The 16403-nt window shown below is 41.1% G+C and overlaps 1 protein-coding gene and 1 long non-coding RNA gene across 2 annotated transcripts; one reads left to right on the top strand and one right to left on the bottom strand.

The window, feature by feature from the left end:
- Positions 1-2417: 2417 nt before the first annotated feature.
- Positions 2418-4220, top strand: LOC127118702 (uncharacterized). The gene is made up of 2 exons (XR_007802297.1): positions 2418-3337; positions 3671-4220. It is a non-coding gene; the product is annotated as an uncharacterized LOC127118702 (long non-coding RNA).
- A 5763-nt stretch (positions 4221-9983) lies between these two features.
- On the bottom strand, positions 9984-11165 carry LOC127122460 (uncharacterized). Its single transcript, XM_051052798.1, has one exon. The coding sequence runs from the start codon at positions 11163-11165 to the stop codon at positions 9984-9986; it is 1182 nt and encodes a 393-aa protein (XP_050908755.1).
- Positions 11166-16403: the final 5238 nt, after the last annotated feature.

Raw genomic sequence — 16403 nt, 5'->3', positions numbered from 1 at the left:
TAAAATAGTGGGAGCATATTTAATTAAAGGTCTAATTTAATATGTTATTGATATTTACATTTTCATTATTTTCATGTAGATTACCATGACAACAAGCACCTCTAACAACATTTTGCGATCAATCCTTGACAAGGAAAAATTGTCTGGGACAAATTTTCTGGATTGACACCGAAATCTGAGGATTATCCTCAAACATGATAAAAAGTTATATGTATTGGAGAAACCTGTTCCTGAAGAGGAACCTCCTAGTTCTGCACCTAAGGCAGAAAGAGATGCTTACAAGAAACATGTCGATGATGCCAATGAAACTGCTTGCCTCATGCTAGCTACCATGAACTCAGAGTTGCAAAAGCAACATGAGAATATGGCAGTGTTCGATATGATCGAACACCTGAAGATGCTCTATCAAGAGCAAGCAAGGCATGAAAGGTTTGAAGTTTCAAAAGCCCTTTTTCAAGTAAATTTAGCTGAGGGAGCCCCTGTAGGTCCCCATGTGCTCAAGATGATTGGGTATGTGGAGAACCTTGAGAGATTGGGTTTTCCCCTCGGAAAGGAACTTGCGACTAATTTGATCTTGCAATCGTTTCCAGATAGATTCAGTCAATTTGTCCTTAATTTCAATATGAATGATATGGACAAATCTCTTCCTGAACTACTAGCCATGTTAAGAACTGCTGAGCTGAATCTGAAGTCAAAAGGGAAGTCCATTCTGATGATCGGAAATGCAAAGAGACAGAACAAAAGACCCGCCAGGCAAAGTTGTCGGTACGCGAAAAATACAGAGTTGCCATCGGTTTTTATTTATTCCAAAGGAAAGGGAAAATATCGAGAAAACCCTAAAGTATGGTCATCGCAACCACGAACGGGTTCGGAAGTCGGTTATGCAAGGGGAAGGTATTAGCACCCCTCACATCCATGGTACTCCATGGGAACCATCTAGGATGTTGCGCTTAGGTGTGTATTGTTTATCGAGTGTTTGCTTGCCAAAGGTTTGTGGAGTGGAGGTAGATTTTAAATTAGTATGCTCTCGAAGGAATGGATCCTCGTGCCTACGTATGCCCACTTGTTGAAGTGAGAAATCAGAGCCTTCGTAGTTCGTGGTTTTGAAATTGTTTGTGTTTGTTTTGTTGATTTTATTACCTTGAAGAAGGGTTTTCGATGGTGTCGCCCTAAGGCTCAAACAAAAGGTTTGAATGTGTTGAATTGTTTTTAAGTTTTGAGAAATGAGTTATTGACTTCGGATTGCACTAAAGACTATGGATAAAGGTGAATACCTCAAACGGTCAAGCCAAACGTCTTGTGTTTGAAGTGTTCAGAATGAGTGTAGGAAAGCTCCAGTCTCATCCCTTCTTTATCGCTTAAGGCTCGTGACGTACGATCCTGATCTCCATTTATTGTGTTTTTGGATTTGATTTGGAAAAGACCGCTTGACGTTGGATCAGGGGTTTGTTTATTGAATTTGATTTGAAAAAGACCGCTTGACGTTGGATCAAGGGTTTGATTATTGGTTGCGAAATGGTGGGTGTTCCTAATGCCTAAGGAGTAGCTAACAAGAAATAAAAGAAAGCAAGTAAATGCGTACAGCGGAAAGGGGAGGGGGTACATGTAAAGTATAAGGGAGTGCAAGAAATAAAAGATCTCATTGTCAGGTAGCCCAAGAGAAAGCCTTGTGTGTGCAATTGTGTCCTAAGCTAGAAAGCAAGTAAAAGATTACAATTTTGTCTTTGAATGCTCCTTTCCATGTTAGGTCACATTTGTCCAAGGTCTTTTTGCAAAGTGTCCTAATGAGTCTCTAAGTCCATTGTCCAAAGTTCTCTCCATGCTTGGGAAATTATCTTATTTTTGTATTTTTGAAGTCTTTGCCTTTTTTATGTTCATTTTAGAATGAGATGAATATGTACAATATGGAATATAAAGCAAATAAAAGCAATTGTAAATTAAATTTGACAAAAATAAATGTTAAGAGTTAGATGCGAAATTTAAAAGTTAGGTACGAAATTTAAATGTTAGATGCGGAATTGTAAAGAGTTAGAAGTTAATTGTTAGAAATTAGACCAAAGTAGCATAATGTTCAATATCAATATCAATATCAAAATCAAAATCAAAATCAAACTCTAATATCAACACAAATCACACTATTATCATAAACTCAAAATCAAGTAAAATTCTAAAATTCAAAACAATTATCAAAAATTAAAATTCTAAACAATTATCAACAATTACTAAATCATTATCACTAGAATGAATTCTAAATAATATCCTAATTATGATTCTAAAATTAACACTAATTAACTACTTAAAATTCTAATTAGTAACAAAATCAAAATCAAATGCATCCTAATTATTAACAACAATCACATTGAAATTCTAATTAATATTCCGAAGTTAACCTAAACTGTCCTAAAATTAATCTAATTCTAGGATTAATCTAAATATTATTCTACACCACTAACCTTCTCTTAATGCTTAATCAACACAAACAATGGATCTTAAACATCAATGGACCTAGATGGAGGGGAATCTGGCCCAAAAACTGGTGCATCGGTGCTAGCAGGCCCATGGTCCATCTGAAAGTAACCTCAGACGACACGTCTTCGTGGCAAGGGAATAGTCAGGGTTGACACATCAACCGAAAAATCTAGCAAAATGTTATCTACACGGGAAATCTGCAACCGCAAACAACTCAACAATGCTCACTGCTCTCTCTCCTCCGCACATGGCTTCCGCTCAAACTCTCTCTCCGCCGCGCCGAAACTCACGGCCAGCAACGGTGGAGATCTGACCTCCTCTTGAGACTACACCAAAGCAAACAGTTCTTCGACCTTAACCTAACTACAAAATTAACTTCTCCTAATTCTCAACGAACAACCTGAATCGGAGGAGAGTTTCCATGAATCTCAAGATTCGTCGGTTAAATCAGGCGGCGAAACCGCGATAACTCATCTAACTAGTTCAAGGATGATGATCCTCCAGTAGAACCTACGCTCTAGTAACAAGCTTACAGCGAAAGCGAGGGAAGAAGTAAATACCTCTGGTATGAACTCCGACAGGGATGAGCAGTGGACTATGGATGTGGTTGCTCCGATTCGATTGATGAATTCTCTCTCCTGGTTTGAGCGCCTTTTCTACGTTTTGTTTTCTTCAACTGAGATCTCACCTTCTTCCGTTTCTTGCTCACTCGATGCGATTTCGGTAACGCATTGCGGTTCTTGGCCGAGTTGTTGTAGTGCGGTTCGTTATCGGTGGTGGAGTGTCTCCGTGATGAAGACCGAAGCGCTGATGAAGAGAAGATTGAAGTCGATGATCAAAGAAAAGAGAGGACGATTGATTCCGAAAGGTGTGATCCGATTTCTATCCTCTATTTCTGCTATCTCCTCTTCTTTCTTGTTTATACCGTAGGCTCTGTCATGGATTCTCTATGCTCCTAGAGAGTATGTGTGAGTTATTGTGTGAGAATCAGGCTCTGAGCTATGCGAGGCTTCGTGAGTCAAAGTGTGATGAGATGATGTTGAGGGATTCGAGAATGGAGGATTATATTCTGTTATGTGGAAGAGTTGAAGACTGTTTTTGAGTGAGGATTGGGGGATTTCTAGAGTGATGGAGAGTGAGATTAGAAGTTTGTTAGGAATCTGTTATTGGATTGTGAGTTTTTTCTGTTTTAATTATGCAGGTTAATCGTTCCTTATGAAGTGAATTTGTTATTGAAATGGCTTACATCGCCGGCTTAATTGGCTTGTGTGTACTAGCTTATGATGGGAGCAACAACTTGTGTTTGAAGGTGTTAGTTTGTGCAGGCTTCGGTAGCGGCTTTGAGCTGTTGTTGTGGATTGATGGAGTTAGAATCATGGTTCTGCAGGTGTATAGCAGATGGGAGTACTTTTGCATTGGCTTGCATTTGGATTCGGTGTGTAGCTGCTGGCTCAGCGTGCGTTTCAAGTGCTTGTTGTTGTAGCTTTATCAGCTTCTCACACGCACTTAAGTTGCAGCTTCTATTTGCATTGTACTGCTGTACTTTATTTATTATTTTTCCATTTGGCTGCTGTCATTTTTTCTGCTACTGTCCTGCGATTTGAAGCTTCACTTCCTTTTGATTTTGCTGTTAGCTTATTTGATTGTTGTTTCTATCTTTTTCTTAGCTTTTTATTTTTCTTATTTGGACAATGTTAATGTATGGATTGGATTTTGTGGTAATTGTATCAACAATGGATAATTGGTATGAATTTAATTGTTGAAATTGAATATTTGGTTTTAAATGGATTAGTGAAAAATGTAAAAAGATAATTGGACTTAGTGAAAGGTTTATGGATTAAAAAAGGAAATGGATTATTAAATTGATGAACGAATAACAAAATGGTTTATGGATATGGACACGAATTTAAGAATTTGGATATGGATTGTGAATGGATATTAAATGAAATTGGATTTAGAGATTTGTAAATGGGCTTATTTTGGATAAAAAATAAAAAATGGATTAATGGGCTTTTAACAAAAACAACAAAGAAATTTGATCATTAAAAAGAAGAATGGTTAATGGGCCAATGTGCTAATTGAACCATGGCCTCGTTAAGAAATGATGACAAATTTCTAAAATGAACTGCAACTTCTAAAATCAATTTGAATCAAAATAAAAGAGATTAATGATTTCTAGCATAGATTCGAAAAAATGATGAAATGAGTTCCAAAATCAACATAAACCAAAATAGGGTTAGGTTGCCTGATCCTCCTCAAATTATGGATAAACCAAAATATCCCCTAGGTGCAAGCATCAAACCACGAATTCAAGCCACGTGTCTCCTTGTCTCGAACCATGCTTATTTAATTGAAATGAGTAGATGCGGATGATATGCAAATGTTTATGGTTAGTGACCTATATGATCAATGTGAAGGGTGAGGCAAATTTCAGGGTATGACAGCTGCCCCTATTTAATCTTCTCGGACCTGAATGTATGGATAGCAACGACTTCCAAACAATCAAGTTAGGAGATGATTAAATACTTGAATAACATGAAATTTGCCTGCCATGAACAAATGGAAAGCAACGTGAAGATAGGTCACAAGGAGGTCTTCTTCACCGGGATGTATGGGAAAACAAACATGTCTTTGCGTAGGGCAGCTGCTGGGAATAGGAATGTTATTTGGTAAATGGATATGTGAGGGGTTAGATATGCATGACGTATGCAGTATGCTAATGCAACATGATTGATTATTTTTTATTTTATCTCTACTAACAAGTTTTTTTTGAAGGCACCGAGAAAGAATTTTCCGCTGGGGGATATCTTCTTGGTAATTGTTCTTTTCTTGGAATGGTTTGCCAGGAGAATCCTAGGATTCAGGACGGCGGATGACCTTACTGGGACGACAGTAGGCGAATTAGGAGGTAAATTATTAATCGAAAACTCTGAGGTTGGGGACCGAAGCAAAAGCAACACTGATTGCTGGGGATTGAACTATTCTTCCCCCAATACTGCGACTGTGGTAAAACTGGACATTCTCAACTCTGTGGTTGGAGACAAACTGCGATCCACATCGGTTCTGAGACTGGAGACAGGGTAAGCATCAACTTTGAGGTCGGGTTTGCAGATGAACATCAACTCTAAGGTCAGGAACAAAGGTAGGCGTCAACTCGGAGGTTGGGTTTGCAGTTATCAACTCTGAGGTTGGAGAATAAGAAAATGATACAACAACTCGAAAGTTGGGAAAAAGGTAGCCATTCCGCTCTAAGGCTGGAGATAAAAGGTAGTCGTCAGCTCTAAGGTTGGAAAAAGGCAGTCGTTCAACTCTGAGGCTGAAGAAAGATAACTATTCAGCTCTGAGGCCGGGGAATAAGGAGACATACAACTCTGAGGTTGGGGGGTAACACGGTACATTCACTCTGAAGTGTAAAAAGGTAGATACTCAACTCTGAGGCCGAAAAAAGGTGATCGTCAACCCTAAGGTTGGAAAAAGGTAGGTCCTAAGCTCTGAGGCTTGAAAGAGATACACCGACTCCGAAGTTAGAAAAAATGTAACTGCCCAACTCTGAGGCCGGGAGCGAAAAATGGTAAACATCAACTTCGAGGTTGGAAACTAGCAGATACTCAACTCTGAGATTGGGTGAATAAACGGTAAACAACAACTCTGACAACTGAGGTTGGAAAAGGAACAACAACTCTGAGGTCGGGATAAGGAAAGGCAACATATAACTCTGAGGTTGGGGTAATACGATAAGCGACGACAACTCTGAGGTTGAAAAGGGCGACAACACTGAGGTTGGAAAGGGGACGACAACACTGTGGTTGGCAACACTGCGGTTGGAAAAAGGGACGACAACACTGTGGTTGGCAACACTGCGGTTGGAAAAAGGGGCGACAACATTGTGGTTGGAAAAAGGGACGACAACACTGTGGTTGGCAACACTGCGGTTGGAAAAAGGGACGACAACACTGTGGTTGGAAAAAGGGACGACAACACTGTGGTTGGAAAAGAGGATGACAACACTGTGGTTGGCAACACTATAGTTGGAAAAAGTGACGACAACACTGTGGTTGGAAAAGAGGACGACAACATTGTGGTTGGCAACACTGCGGTTGGAAAAAGGGACGACAACACTGTGGTTGGAAAAGGGGACGACAACACTGTGGTTGGAAAAGGGCTACACACAACTCTGAGGTCGATATGAAAGGGATAGACGACAACTTTGAGGTTGGGAATAAGAGAAATAGACAACAACTCTGAGGCTGGAAAGAAGGAAGAAGCAACAACTCTGAGGTTAGAGGTAATGGCATCTAAAACTGAGTAAAGGGTGATTATCTACAACTCTGCGGTTGGGGAAGAGAGATATCAACACCGACGGGTATCGGAAAAAGTGATAGACACTTACGAGCGAATGGAGATCAATACTGACGGGTATTGAAAAAAAGTGATAGACACTGACGGTTACTGCTTGATCGGTCTTCAGAATTTGAGATAGGGGTCTTGCCAATGAGAATTGGACTTTGCAAGATGTTTGCCAATCAAGGTATGGGCCATGGCAGGCTATGTCAATTGGGCACTTTGCTGTAGATACGAAGACCTCAGGGGGTCCCACAGGCACGACGACGGGGATGAAGTTTTCGAAATATGGTTACCCTTCCCGGGACTCACCAAACCTACATTAGGTATTTTGAAACAAATCAAAAGGCAAAGTCTTGACAGAGACAACCCTTCTCGTGCAAAAGGCAACGAGGGGAAGACGTGATTTCATGCACCGAGCAACGAAATAAACTCACGAAAGGAGAGTTATCTCAATGAAATCATCTTCTTGAAGGAGGCAACAGGCTTACGGCGGGTAAGCAAAAAAGGAATGACTCCGAACAATCCTATCGGGGTTGCCGACTAAGAGCTTTACAAGGGTCAAAAGGATCATTTATTTGCTATTGTGTAATGCCAACAGGGTGGATTATAGAAAGATGCCAACGACAATGGGCCGTTGAATAGTGCCAAGAGAGCTTTGGGCTTGATTCTTCCTTGTTATAGAGATTTATGATACGCTGGATGATATATATGAATGAAATGATATGAATTATGCATGACGAGTTGATGCAATGATATGAGGATCTACAAATTCCCCAATCTTGGGTACGATGCAATGAATGATGAGGAAGTTTGCTTGAGTTGCAAGGCTTCTGATTTGGATAGTGGGTTACGTCTCACGTGACGTCTCGACATCTGACTTCTTGACATTGCTGGAGGATGAGTCTGCCGCATACCTTTGGATGCCCCAAGATGAATTTGAAATGCTTCCACAGGTCGGGAGAGAACCTTCCTCTCTTTGGATCATCTTGCCCCAGTTGGTTGGGTATCTGCAAGGATTGCCCCGATCACTGACTATGAAGCAACTTCATCGTAGATTGTCACCATCGGATCTGCCCCAGTGTCTCGGGATTGCATTCCTCTAATTGACCATTTCAGGGAGATCGACTTCTTGTGCCCTTGGGGTGGCCTGCCCCAGTACGAGCCATGAAGTAACTTTGCCTCTGGTTGGCTGATTTTTTTGAGGGAATGCCCCTGATTCACTGATCTTCAGAGAGACTGATGGAATCTCGCCTTGACTACTTTCAGATTGACTGAACCTTGTAGAGATTTCTCGACGTGACTCCTCCTGATCGATGGGATCTCGAAGCGGTTTGTCTTTCTGCTCGACAGAGTCTTCAGACATTCTGATTGATGTGATCAAAAGAGAAGTGGCTTTCCCCTGCTCAACGGAGGTCTCGGGCATTCTACACTTTTGAGATCATCAAGTTCCTCAAAACACGTTCATTGTGGAGAATCTCTTGATGCCAGATGCTTACTCACGAGTAAGACAACTTCATTTTTTGGAAATGATAATGGAATATCATTTTTATGCAGTTTTGAAATCCAAACATGCTCACTGAAATTCTGACATTTAATGAATGCATCATTGATAACGAATGTCACATATATCAATATCAACACATATAAGTAAATTAATGAGGAGTCAGTTTTAACACGATCATTCTGACTATAGTACGCCTTCGAAATAAACCTTTGCTTCAATTAGGTCTTTTGAGGGTTGTAACGTGGCCTGGTTCACGGTTTTAGAAAGAAAGGATATAAGGCTCGAACCTATACTAACCCACCCGCTCTTCGTGATGTTCTCCAGTCCTATGTTCAGCTAGTTTGAAACAAACGCTCTTCTTCCAAAAGGGACTTGGGAGCGATGGTTAATGAACCCAAGAGGTTTTTGGTGTGGCGGTCATGCACCTTCTGTTTGGTTTGTGCCCACATGAATTTGTTCTTGCTGAGGATTTTCTTTTGATTCCTCTTATGCAGATTTTTTGATTTTCCTACTTTTACTGGATTGGTTCAGATTTACAATCCACAGGATGCCCTAATTTTTTTCCTAAGTCACTCGTTTTCGAGTCTTTGACTTAGCGGGCTTTCTTTCTTTTTTGTTTTTGTTTTCTTTCTTTGTTTCTCCTGTTTCTTTTTGCTGAAACAAATCGTGTGACATCTGTCATTTGATTGGACTGGTTTGTGACCTCCTCGTGCCTCTGTGGGTGAGGGACAACCGTTTGGAATTTGTGGTTTCCGACCTCTTGTGAGGGATAAGATATGGTTGATCCTCAAATTGGACACTCCTCTTTTTTGAAATTTGAACGTTTGGTCAAAATGACTAACGAATACCCTGCCCTGGTTTGAGATTAAGGGTTTTATATTTAAGAAAGAAACTCCTACTCCTTGGCTCGAAAGGGTTGACTAGGGATTATCTTCCTTATATCTCCGGTGTTTGGGGATTTGAAATAATGCCTTACATCATTAGCACGGTTTTATTCAAAACCGTACGAGCAGTGAATTCGTTTCGTGTTTTTAATTACATCATCCTCCTCCAAAAACCCAACATTTGAATATTGACAAGATAAAGTATGAGTGGACACGAATGGATTTATTCAAAACATGCATATTCATTTCAATGTCATTATTATTAAAAAAACAAACGAGCTTATTACAAATGACTATTACAAATGACAATTAAGAAAATCACACATGAACATGATTGAACCAGAAATTACTGGAATAATCCGCTTTATTCTCCCACTGCTTAGGGTCTTGATTCTGGAAAAAGCTGACGAGACAGTTCCACAGATACCGATCCTCCAGATCCATCGCTTCTCTGACTACGGCGTTGCGGATGTACTTGCCTGCACGGGGTTTTTTGGAACAACTGGCTTGAATGATATTGCTTTTGAGTCAATCAAGTCTTGTACTTTGTGCTTGAAGATATTGCAATTCTCGATCGAGTGCCCCCGCGTCCCAGAGTGATACTCGCAGTTGACATTCATGTCATACTTGGGAGGGAGAGGTACAAGAGGAGCCTTTACTTCTCTCAGCTGGACCTGCGAATCCTTGAGCAAATGAGCTAGTAGAAGACCATACAACATGGGAGTTGGATCAAACCTTCTAGGAGGCCTCCTTGGCCCTTGCCTACCCTGCTGATAGTAGTTCTATTGTTGCGGAGCAACAGGTTGCTGAGGAGCATAGGGCTGCTGATATTGCATCGCTGGAGGACCAGTTGGAATGACATACGCTGGTTGTGGATATGGGTTAGGTGTTACTGCTGCCACTGGATAGTATGGCATTTGGTAACCTTCATACCCCCCTTGAGCGATAGCATTGGTCTCTCCTTCCTTCTTCTTTGAGAATCCAGAATAAGGCTTCTTTGCTCCATTAGCCACAGCGGTTGTATCTTGTATTTTACCGATCTTCAAGCCATTCTCAATTCGCTCGCCGGCAATGACCAAGTCTGAGAATCCCGAGGTGGTACTCCCAATCATTTTTTCAAAATACGACCCTTGAAGGGTGTCCACGAACATGTTTATCAACTCTCTTTCAAGAAGAGGGGGTTGACCCCTGGCAGCCAGGTCTCTCCATCGTTGAGCGTACTCTTTGAATGATTCATCCAGCTTCTGAGAAAGGCTTTGGAGTTGAGTCCAATTGGGAGCCATGTCTGAGTTATACTGATAATGCTTCAAGAAGGCTTCAGCAAGTTCCCTCCAGGTTCGTATATGCGTGCGCTCGAGTTGCATATACCATTCTAGAGAAGCTCCACTAAGACTGTCCTGGAAAAAGTGCATTAAGAGTTTCTCGTCCTTAGAATGAGCGGCCATCTTTCTGCAGAAAGCTCGGATATGGGTCTTTGGACAAGTGACCCCTTGATACTTTTCAAAGCTCGGAACTTTGAACTTGGAAGGAATTTTCACGTTTGGCACCAGGCACATGTCGGCAGCATCCAACCCAAAGGTATCAGGACCTTGCATCGCCTTGAATCTCTCCTCCATCATTTGAAATCTCCTTTCGATGTCAGCAGGAGAAGGACCAAAAGCTTCATAAACTGAGTCAGCCTTTGTAGTGAAGAAAGCGTCATGCTGATCGTCAATCTCAGGTTGGAATCTCCCATTGGCGGGGATATTGAACGTCTGATTAGCATTTTGGTACAACGGACCTCTTTCGGGAGATGGCTGAGCTACAACAGCAGGGTTGTCAGTAGAGGCTCTCAGATTAGCCTGACGCATTTCCTCTTGTCCCCTAGCCAGAGCTTGTAGGGCTTCAACAAGTTGACCCATCGGAGCCTTCACAGTGGTCATATCCTCCCTCATAGCAACTTGATTCTGCTCCAACTGATCCATGAGAAATCTTTGATTGTTGCGCGTGTAGTATGAATGTCGGGAAGTCAGCTTGACTGTGGATGATTCGGGATAGAAGGGTAGAATGGTAAGTTTTCTGGCTTTTGTTTGATGACATGCAGAATGATGCATGAATATTGTATTTGAATATTTTTATGATGCATGAATGCATGAGCGAGTGAATGAATGATACACAAGCATGGTTCCCACGAGTCGAACACACAAGTTGGCATGGTATCACGGGTTCGATATACGGATGGAGGATAGCTCTGATTGCTTATTTATAATGGGGATCTCACTGGTCCTAGTCTAAGGTTAGATAGGGACCCCAGAGTCATCGATTCATTTGGTTGTTTGCCGCTTACGGCAAAAGCTTGTCGGTCGTCAACTCCCTCAAATAAGCCTCTTTTGGGTGAGATCTTCGTACCGACCCACACGAGAAAAGCTTCTCGGGGGCCCGCACTACGCAACCATCGACATCGGGTTCTAGACAAGGGTCTCAAAGTCACAGACCTCCTTGACTGTTTGCCGCTTACGGCAAAAGCTTACCGGTCGACAACTCCACCAAGAAGATCTACTTTGAGTGAGATCTTCGTACCGACTCACGCGAGAAAAGCTTCTCGGGGACCCGTACTACGCGACCATCAACCTTAATGGCCCATAGGTTTAATGTTCTACAAAGGTCCTTAGAGTCATAGATCCAAATGAAGACATTCATCGCTTACGCCAAAAGCTTGACGGTCGTTAACGTCTCCAAAAGAATCTACTCTAAGCGAGGTTCTCGTATCAACCCTTATGAGAAAAGCTTCTTGATGGCCCATACTACTCAACCTCTCCTATCTCAAGTTTGCACTCTAGACTCGGGTGGAGAGTCTTTCCCACAAGGTTACTTGCAATCGGAGTATCATCCATTTGATATCATAGAACCAAAGAACTATGTAATAGATATCCAAAGAAATTTAAAGCAAAAGGCAATAAATAAAATAAGCAATATCAAAAGGATAAGCACACACACACGAGGAAGCAACCTAGATTAGGCTTGACTTGCTTAGGGAGGTGTCCCCAGCAGAGTCGCCAGCTGTCGCTACACGAAAAATACAGAGTCGCCATCGGTTTTTATTTATTCCAAAGGAAAGGGTAAATATCCAGAAAACCCTAAAGTATGGTCATCGCAACCACGAACGGGTTCGGAAGTCGGTTATGCAAGGGGAATGTATTAGCACCCCTCACATCCATGGTACTCCATGGGAACCATCTAGGATGTTGCACTTACGTGTGTATTGTTTATCGAGTGTTTGCTTGCCAAAGGTTTGCGGAGTGGAGGTAGATTTTAAATTAGTATGCTCGCCAAGGAATGGATCCTCGTGCCTACGTATGCCCACTTATTGAAGTGAGAAATCAGAGCCTTCGTAGTTCGTGGTTTTGAAATTGTTTGTGTTTGTTTTGTTGATTTTATTACCTTGAAGAAGGGTTTTCGATGGTGTCGCCCTAAGGCTCAAACAAAAGGTTTGAATGTGTTGAATTGTTTTTAAGTTTTGCGAAATGAGTTATTGACTTCGGATTTCACTAAAGACTATGGATAAAGGTGAATACCTCAAACGGTCAAGCCAAACGTCTTGTGTTCGAAGTGTTCAGAATGAGTGTAGGAAAGCTCCGGTCTCATCCCTTCTTTATCGCTTAAGGCTCGTGACGTACGATCCTGATCTCCATTTATTGTGTTTTTGGATTTGATTTGGAAAAGACCGCTTGACATTGGATCAAGGGTTTGTTTATTGAATTTGATTTGAAAAAGACCGCTTGACGTTGGATCAAGGGTTTGATTATTGGTTGCAAAATGGTGGGCGTTCCTAATGCCTAAGGAGTAGCTAACAAGCAATAAAAGAAAGCAAGTAAATGTGTACATCGGAAAGGGGAGGGGGGTACATGTAAAGTACAAGGGAGTGCAAGAAATAAAAGATCTCATTGTCAGGTAGCCCAAGAGAAAGCCTTGTGTGTGCAATTGTGTCCTAAGCTAGAAAGCAAGTAAAAGATTACAATTTTGTCTTTGAATTCTCCTTTCCATGTTAGGTCACATTTGTCCAAGGTCTTTTTGCAAAGGGTCCTAATGAGTCTCTAAGTCCATTGTCCAAAGTTCTCTCCATGCTTGGGAAATTATCTTGTTTTTGTACTTTTTAAGTATTTGCCTTTTTTATGTTCATTTTATAATGAGATGAATATATACAATATGGAATATAAAGCCAATAAAAGCAATTGTAAAGTAAATTTGACAAAAATAAATGTTAGGAGTTAGATGCGAAATTTAAAAGTTAGGTACGAAATTTAAATGTTAGATGCGGAATTGTAAAGAGTTAGAAGTTAATTGTTAGAAATTAGACCAAAGTAGCATAACGTTCAATATCAATATCAAAATCTAAATAAAATTCTAATATCAACACAAATCACACTATTATCATAAACTCAAAATCAAGTAAAATTCTAAAATTCAAAACAATTATCAAAAATTAAAATTCTAAACAATTATCAACAATTACTAAATCTTTATCACTAGAATGAATTCTAAATAATATCCTAATTATGATTCTAAAATTAACACTAATTAACTACTGAAAATTCTAATTAGTGACAAAATCAAAATCAAATGCATCCTAATTATTAACAACAATCACATTGAAATTCTAATTAGTATTCCGAAGTTAACCTAAACTGTCCTAAAATTAATCTAATTCTAGGATTAATCTAAATATTATTCTACACCACTAACCTTCTCTTAATGCTTAATCAACACAAACAGTGGATCTTAAACATCAATGGACCTAGATGGAGGGGAATCTGGCCCAAAAACTGGTGCATCGGTGCTAGCAGGCCCATGGTCCATCCGTAAGTAACCTCAGACGGACACGTCTTCGTGGCAAGGGAATAGTCAAGGTTGACACATCAACCGAAAAATCTAGCAAAACGTTATCTACACGGGAAATCTACAACCGCAAACAAATCCACAATGCTCACTGCTCTCTCTCCTCCGCACATGGCTTCCGCTCAAACTCTCTCTCCGCCGCGCCGAAACTCACGGCCGGCAACGGTGGAGATCTGACCTCTTCTTGAGACTACACCAAACCAAACAGTTCTTCGACCTTAACCTAACTACGAAATTAACTTCTCCTAATTCTCAATGAACAACCTGAATCGGAGGAGAGTTTCCATGAATCTCAAGATTCGTCGGTTAAATCAGGCAGCGAAACCGCGATAACTCATCTAACAAGTTCAAGGATGATGATCCTCCGGTAGAAGCTACGCTCCAGTAACAAGCTTACAGCGAAAACGAGGGAAGAAGTAAATACCTATGGTATAAACTCCGGCAGGGATGAGCAGTGGACTATGGATGTGGTTGCTCCGATTCGATTGATGAATTCTCTCTCCTGGTTTGAGCGCCTTTTCTACGTTCCGTTTTCTTCAACTGAGATCACACCTTCTTCCGTTTCTTGCTCACTCAATGCGATTCCGGTAACGCGTTGCGGTTGTTGGCTGAGTTGTTGCAGTGCGGTTCGTTATCGGTGGTGGAGTGTCTCCGTGATGAAGACCGAAGCGCTGATGAAGAGAAGATTGAAGTCGATGATCAAAGAAAAGAGAGGACGATTGATTCCGAAAGGTGTGATCCAATTTCTATCCTCTATTTCTGTTATCTCCTCTTCTTTCTTGTTTAGACCCTAGGCTCTGTCATGGATTCTCTATGCTCCTAGAGAGTATGTGTGAGTTATTGTGTGAGAATCAGGCTCTGAGCTATGCGAGGCTTCGTGAGTCAAGGTGTGATGAGATGATGTTGAGGGATTCGAGAATGGAGGATTGTATTCTGTTACGTTGAAGAGTTGAAGACTGTTTTTGAGTGAGGATTGGTGGATTTATTGAGTGATGGATAGTGAGATTAGAAGTTTGTTAGGAATATGTTTTTAGATTGTGAGTTTTTTCTGTTTTAATTATGCAGGTTCATCGTTCCTTATGCAGTGAATTTGTTATTGAAATGGCTTACATCGCCGGCTTAATCGGCTTGTGTGTAATAGCTTATGATGGGAGCAACAACTTATGTGTGAAGCTGTTAGTTTGTGCAAGCTTCGGTAGCGGTTTGAGCTGTTGTTGTGGATTGATGGTGTTAGAAGCATGTGTCGCAACCTGAAAAAGGAGATGCGAAAAAACAACCGGCGAGAAAGAAATGACAGAAGAGTCGCCACCGCGCGTTATTTGTCCCAAAGGAGGGAAAGGAAAGGAAAAGACAAGGTCAACCAAATCTTGAGTTCAGGAGTCGATTATGCGAAGGGAAGGTATTAGCACCCCTACGCATTCGTAGTACTCTACGGGATCCACTCTAGTTTTTCTTGTCTAAAGGGTGTGGGTTTATCTAATGTACTATTTACTAAAAGAGGGGTTAAAAGAAAATGACTCGCACGGATGTCGCATTCACTGCATACGTATCTCATCTAAATATGAGAATCAGAGTCTTCGTAGCTCGGCTACCTATGGGTTAAAGAGGAATGTGCTCACTAAGACATCGCGTCTTATGCCTACGTATCTCATCTGGAATGAGAATCAGAGCAAGTCGTAGTTCGGCTACCTACGGGTTAAGGGTTGTGTTTTTTAGATGAACGACATTACTATGCAATCTACCGGATGCTCGACCTTTGGAGACTTACTCGCCTGTAGTAGAAGGAGTTAACGTGTTCTTAGGAGAAGAAAAATCAATGAGTTTGTTTGTGTTTTAGAAATGCTCATGCAAAAAAGGAAGTCCTAGACGAAGGAACAATGCTACCTTAATTGACATGCAAACGAGAGACTATACGAAGCCTAGCAATCCTATGGGGAGATGATCACACCATACAAAACAAACATGCATAAAGTAAAATGCCAACAAGGGGGCTCAAACATACTTGGGTAGGGCTTTAGTCAAGAGGGGTCATATCAACCTCGACAAACAAGCCATGGAATAGGTAATCAAATGGGCTCTTAACCACTGACATTGAAGGTCAGGGTGAGCAGATCAGAAGGGTAATGAGGATAAGACCTCATAGCTCTTAACCCTGGACAGGGTGAGCTCACGACAAAAAGTGGGGATTCAGAAAGGTGGAATCCTCTCCACTTACTGACTGGACAGAAGATTTTGGGCTTTTATTCTGAAGCATCGACACGTAGTGCGAGCTTAAAGAACGACACACTGAATAACGGGGGATTGATTACTAATCCCTTTTATCCGTC

The sequence above is a fragment of the Lathyrus oleraceus genome, chromosome 2 (genome assembly GCF_024323335.1).
Source record: "Lathyrus oleraceus cultivar Zhongwan6 chromosome 2, CAAS_Psat_ZW6_1.0, whole genome shotgun sequence".
Classification (NCBI taxonomy): Eukaryota; Viridiplantae; Streptophyta; class Magnoliopsida; order Fabales; family Fabaceae; genus Lathyrus; species Lathyrus oleraceus.
This window is presented reverse-complemented; position numbering and strand designations above follow the sequence as displayed.